The sequence below is a fragment of the Egretta garzetta genome, unplaced genomic scaffold (assembly GCF_000687185.1).
Source record: "Egretta garzetta isolate BGI_Z169 unplaced genomic scaffold, ASM68718v1 scaffold260, whole genome shotgun sequence".
NCBI classification, from domain to species: Eukaryota; Metazoa; Chordata; class Aves; order Pelecaniformes; family Ardeidae; genus Egretta; species Egretta garzetta.
This window is the reverse complement of record NW_009258662.1, coordinates 3330535-3336738: the sequence shown is the minus strand read 5'-3', so window position 1 is coordinate 3336738 and position 6204 is coordinate 3330535. Positions and strand designations below refer to the sequence as shown.

The window sequence follows — 6204 nt, the reverse complement described above, 5'->3', positions numbered from 1 at the left end:
GGACTGTATTGGCCATTCGATGTCCACCTCACATCAACACGTTCATAAAGCACAATGGGTGATTAAAGTGTGTGAGACGGTTGTGGTATCACCTTAACCCCAAGGAAGAAGAGGGGAAAAGCCAAGAGGCTGGTCTTAGGGGATCTGTTTCAAATCAAAGAGTCTGCGAAAGAAATCTGGGAGCGAGCAGGCAGGCAAGCAGTAGTGAGTTGTCAGGATGAGATGCTGGCAGCAGAGATCTCTAAGAAACTCAGGGATGAAGCTGCTAAACCACAAACTGTCAAAGGATGCAATTTTCTGAGGACCCCAGGCCAGGAGAGTGTGCCAGGGACACATCCCTGCCTGCTTACATCCTTCCTAGTGACTTGCATAGTAAATAGGATTTGGACTAGGACGACCTTTGTTGTGTGAAAGACCTGGTATGGACCTTCTTAGGAAAGAGAGACAGTCTGTGGACAGTATGTTGGCTTTTTACACAACGGGGATTAAATTCACCTGCCATGGTGTAGGCATCAAAAAGACAGTTCAGCGAGCTATTGCTTTCTCTTTATGATTGGTGGAGGAAAGGGACTGCCTAAGACATGTCTAACATAGGTCAGTTGAAATGACATCTTCTTAAGCCTATTTTTTCCACTCAGCGTAGTTGAAAGCAATGAACACAGACCTGGTTGGCTAACTTGAACATCTGAAGCCAGTTGAGGTGACTCCTTGATTGATAACAGGAACAGCCTTAGACTGTATATCAAAGCTGTTATGAATCTCCTCTGAAGAGATGCTGAGGACACACAGCTCTTCCCAAATCAGGCTGCATGCTCAATTGCTATCGAATGAGGGTGTTCAGTTATACATCAGTTCCGCAGGTTGTGACAGTAGTCTGCCTGCCTTTGACTCGGATGGGCTGTGCTTTTTCTGTATTAACCCACTTCTGGGACCTGCCAAGTTGAGTTTTGCCTTGCGCAGCAGTTTGAGGTTCAAGATGCAGAGCATCTCATATGAAGAAGATCCCATGGATCCAAAAGCCTGCAGTATTTTGGGTCTCTTTTATGGAGCCATCCACATCCTAGAATCCACTTAATGCACGAGAGTGTGCAAGAGGGTCCTTAGGAAATAGCATCCTGGCTGTCTTCTCCAAATGGCAATTTTCAGGGGCTTTGTATGTCTCACCAGCCCTTTTGACTGAGGCAAAGTTGTGTTTTCCCCTCACACGTATATCTGAATCCAAAATAAGCCTCCTTGCACAAATTGGCACAGGCTGCTTGACACAGAGCCACCAATGGTCTTGCCTCGACTGCTTATGCAGGAAAGAGATCGTCTCATTTTATGTTACTTTCTATTTAAAGACAAATTGGCAGTCATTTTAATCGCTCACTCCTTGTTAACCTAAATACAAATTGACACAGTACACTTTGTTCAATTACCTGCAACCCTATCACTTAAACAAAATGCTTTATGCTCTTTAACTGTGCGATGGAGTGCCTATATAGTTGCCAGCATAAGCGAGCTGCCACTAATTAGATGCGCATATGATATTGCTTGCTGGTTATTGAAACCACTGGAGTTGTCTTTATCTTTTGAAGTTTGTTGACGCTGCCCAAAGAAGTTGCTGCTTTTTTTCACTGATTTTGGGCAAAGTCGCCCAAAATGCCACTTTCACATAATCACAGAATCACACAGAATCACAGAATGGCAGAGGTTGAAAGGGACCTCAGGAGATTGTCTAGTCCAACCCTCCTGCTAAAGCAGGGTCACCCAGAGCTGGTTGCACAGGACATTGTCCAGGCGGGCTTTGAATATCTCCAGAGAAGGAGACTCCACAGCCCCCCTGGGCAGCCTGTGCCAGTGCTCCATCACCCTCAAAGTAAAGAAGTTCTTCCTCATATTCAGCTGAAACCTCTTATGTCTCAGTTTGTGCCCATTGCCCCTTGTCCTGTCTCTGGGCACCACTGAGAAGAGTCTGGCTCTGTCTTCGTGACATCCACCCTTAAGATATTTGTATGTGTTGATGAGGTCCCCTCTCAGTCTTCTCTTCTTCAGGCTGAAGAAGCCCAACTCTCTCAGCCTTTCCTCATAGGGGAGATGCTCCAGTCCCTTTATCATCCTAGTTGCCCTCCTCTGGACTCTCTCTAGGAGTTCCTCATCTTTCTTGAACCGGGGAGCCCAGAACTGGACACTTCTTCTTTGCTGTGCTTCACTGTCATCACGGTAGAAAATGAGGGTCTGGATTCAATTTGCTCTGTTTGGGGAGCAGGGGAGCATCCAGCAGGGTTTTCCAAAAGTCAGGCTTTTATTAGTTGAAGCAACAGGCTGGCTGCAGTTTGGGGCAAAATCATGTTGTATTGGGTATTTCTCTGGCATCAATTAAGCCAAAAATGAAGAAACAAGGTGAGTTGTTTCCCTCCCTGTGCTTCAAGCTGATCAGAGCTTCTGCAAGTAAGGGAGAACTGGAGCAACAAGGCTATAAAATAATGAACAATTAGATAAAGAGTGCACTTCTTAACACTTGTGACTGCTGCACATGCTGTAAACAAAGACTTGAAATGTGTATTTCCATTAATAACCAGACAGTTGAGGAATTAAAAATACAGCCCCGAAAGGTTAACATTTCCCTTTAAGTGTGTTTAAATTCATATGCATATCCTTGATGTCTCTTCTGAAGTAGCGAGGTTTGATATAGTGGAAGTATAAATACATCCACTTCCAGCGAGTGATTCTGCAAATCCTAGTTTGATAAGGTCTTAAATCTGTTGAGATCAGAGCATAAAATTCTCTTGTACCGTCAGTGCTAGGTGCAAACAGTGCTTGGCAGTTCCTTTTCTTATCCATATTTTTATTTCCTCCTTCAGAATTGTAAGATACAGCCGTAAATCTTTGCTAGCTAGTAAATATATATAGCTATTTGATGTACAGAATTTAAATGCAAATTGGGCCAAATGGAACTGTGATGTAAGCGTGCAAAGCCAAACTGAGAAAAGAAAACCTTCACACTATTCACTCTGTATTGAAGCTCAAGTTTATTATTGAGTAAATGTTCATTTCCATTTTAATAATTGTTGCAATCTATCTACCTATCTGGTCTCTTTAAGACCTTGATATGAATGTTCTGCAATAACTTGTTATGTGGAGGTTAACAATATGTTTTCTAGGGCAGAAGTAAATCCAATATAACGTTCTTCATCATGGTATTGTTTCCTACATTGTTTCCTTTGATGATTCATAGGCGTTTCACTGCACCGAACCGTAAAGGGCTTGTTAATACAATGATTTAATAATATTAAACCTATTTAAAGAGACTCTGTAAAAGCAATGTGAATCTGCACAAAGCCGTTGCCTGAAAGTATAATGATGAAAATTCATAAGTGTAAGTTTTTTGAATTGGTGTGATAGTCTGGTTTGAGTGTGGTACCAACAAACCAGTCTGGGTGGAGATGTAGCTGAAATGTTCCTTCCCACCCCCTGCAAAAAAACCCCAACCCTGCAATGAAAAAATAATAAAATAAAAAGCCTTTCCAATGACCAGATCTTGGTAAAGATATTTCTGCCTTTGTTCAAATAACTAATACTGTCTGAAGACCTGAGGCTCCTCAAACTAGAAAACATTGGGTATTTTGAGAGTTGAAAATCAAAGGAGAGATTTTGTTATTTTCCAGTAATGAGATAGTGCGATTCTCGTTTCTTCAGCAGAAAATGAAGGACGTGTGTTTTTCTGGGTTTTACTGCAGGATATGAAACCCAATCTTCCTCGAATGTGTCCCTGCTAGTTGCTTTTGTGTTGAATTTATCCACACTGTACAGCTTGGAATATACACCCTGTTCATTTCACTTGTACTATCTATTTTCATGACATAGGAACTTAAGTCTTTCAAAAATGTTTGATCCCCAAACAGTCACCTCTTGGTTTTGTTGTTTTTTGTTTTTTTTTCCTGTTGTCATCGCTTTAGATATCTATTCTCTGAAGACTATATCTGAGTGGAAATGCGCTCTGGAAAAATCCCTTAATGATGCAGCAAATTTTCCCCTTCCAATGGAAGTGTTCAAGGTAAAAGATGCACATTTTTCCTTCACGTACAGAGCCCACCACGCATAAATATCATGCGGTGTTTAGCAGCTTACGTTAAACTTTCGCAGGAAAGGCCGTTGCTCTAATACATCGCCGTGAAAGGTCACGAGCGAGATGTTTGTATAAAATGCAGTTTTGGACTTCCCGTTCTGAAAACTGATTTCTTGCAGTCAGTGGTGTATAGGGACTGGGGGCGATCAGCACTGATTTCTCCAACGTTATTTTTAATGTGTCGTATTCTGTTAGACCTCTGCAAAGGCATCCTGTACAACCGTGAAATTGTAAACCTGCAAATATGAAAGTTGACATAAGCTGGACAGATTTCTGTGAGCCTTGCTCAAAAATTTTCATCTGATCACAAGCCACCAGGCAGAGAAACCTCCTTCAGGGACCTGTAGTGGAAGCAGGAGATAATTTTACTCCCACATATTTTTTTTTTTTTTTCCTTCTCACTCTGGTTTTTAATAGTTAGAGATGTGCTTCAGCCCTGAGGCACCGGCTTTAATTTCCCATCCAAATCTGCACTGCTATTAATCACGACGGCTCCAGATAATCCTGATTTCTAGCTGTGCCCGTCTGGTTTCTAACAGTTGCATCCTCACTGCAGCATGGCCATGGGTGCCAGGGGATGCTCAGGGCAGTGTGTGCCCCGTCTCCGGTATCACCTCCTGCTTGGGGACCTGGTGGACCACAGTGCCTTCCTCACCACCGTTCCTGGCTCATCCAGCCTGGGGACCCTCTGGGTTCCTTCCCTGCCCATAAACAACATTGCAGTGGGATACCCCAAAACACCGATGCAACTGGAAGAAGGCACCCACCGTGCCCCATCCTGACATGCCATGAACCCCCAGTGCCACCTTCACCCTTTCTGCAGGGATGCAGCAGCAGCTTCCCATGAGGAATCCAGGCTCCTTGCCCAGCTGAGATGCACTTGAATTAGCAACATTAATTTGAGAATGCTTTGCTAACGGCCCAGGCGGTGGCTCATTTGCTTGAGATGCTAAGCCGGGAGAAGTGGAAAGATTTGTTGGTCTTTGGCACGAATGTGGGTTTTAGAAGCCCCGTGTTATGGGAATGGCGTGCGGAGGGTTTTCATTCTCTGCCATTTATTTCATACAGTTTGAGTCCGCCAACTCTATTAAAGTTTGCATTTGTGGTTTCAGGATCAAAAATGCGTTGTGTGGGGCAGGGATTAAATCACAATAGGGAATGCCTAATGTGTAAATTTTATTCCTGCCTATACAAAAGAGTGAAGAACGTTTCTGATGAGGCTCATAAAACATCCTTCTTTTAAAAAAAGTTTATAACTCACAGCTGTTTTGCTGCCTCTTCTCAGCATGCCAGACTTACACCCACTTATTTTAATTATTGCATGAGGGTCATAAATTTAAATTCAGCAAATCCCAGTGGCCGTGCCATGCGGTTGGAGCTTGCAAAGATGTTCCTCTTAGAAGACAATGCAAAACATTGGAATGCTTGAATGGCCCAAGAGGAGAGTTACTTTGGGGCCAAATGTGACAAAAAAAGCAGGATTAGGTCAGTAGGGCTTCTTTATTTCTAATGCAAAAGATGAGCACAAGGTGAGCAGAATTTAGTGTCTGGCGTTACTTAAGCCCCTGGTTCTGGTTTGGAGAAGGCAGGAGGCTGAATAAATTATAGGGGGGAGGGGGCATCACTTTATTCTGCCCATTTAGGGTGAATCAACTCCATCTTGGGCCTCTTAAATAAGGAGAAAAATGTGAAAGCTTGTCTGTGCCTGTGAGTTTATCTTCCTCTAGTAACGACTTAAACAGGAGTTAAGGAAAGGCTTTAGGAGGCTATATGAGAGTACACTTGTCTGATCTTACAAGGTAAGCCAATATTTATGTGTGGGACCTTCAAGGAGAATCCCAGATCCCAGCAAAAAGTGTCAAATCCGAAGGTGTCTTTTTTTTTTATTATTATTTTTATTTTTGATTTTTTTGCAACCTCAGCACATGTCTGCATGGTGCCCGGGGCTCCGTGCTACTGTAACTGTCATGTGTTAGATGAGATATTAAAACACAGGGTTTGACAGCTGGCAACTGTTAAAGATCTTCTGGAAAGCTGGAAACGTTTACTTTGGCGGACATGGTAGACTGCACACTGAGCAATTATATGCATTTTCC

At 43.0% G+C, this 6204-nt stretch overlaps 1 protein-coding gene across 1 annotated transcript in view; it reads left to right on the top strand.

The window, feature by feature from the left end:
• Positions 1-6204, top strand: part of SFMBT2 (Scm like with four mbt domains 2) — a 106927-nt gene that overhangs the window by 45997 nt on the left and 54726 nt on the right. The window contains exon 6 of the mRNA XM_009648420.1: positions 3939-4036. Within this exon, the coding sequence (XP_009646715.1) occupies positions 3939-4036 (98 nt within the window). The remainder of the gene's footprint in view (positions 1-3938; positions 4037-6204) is intronic.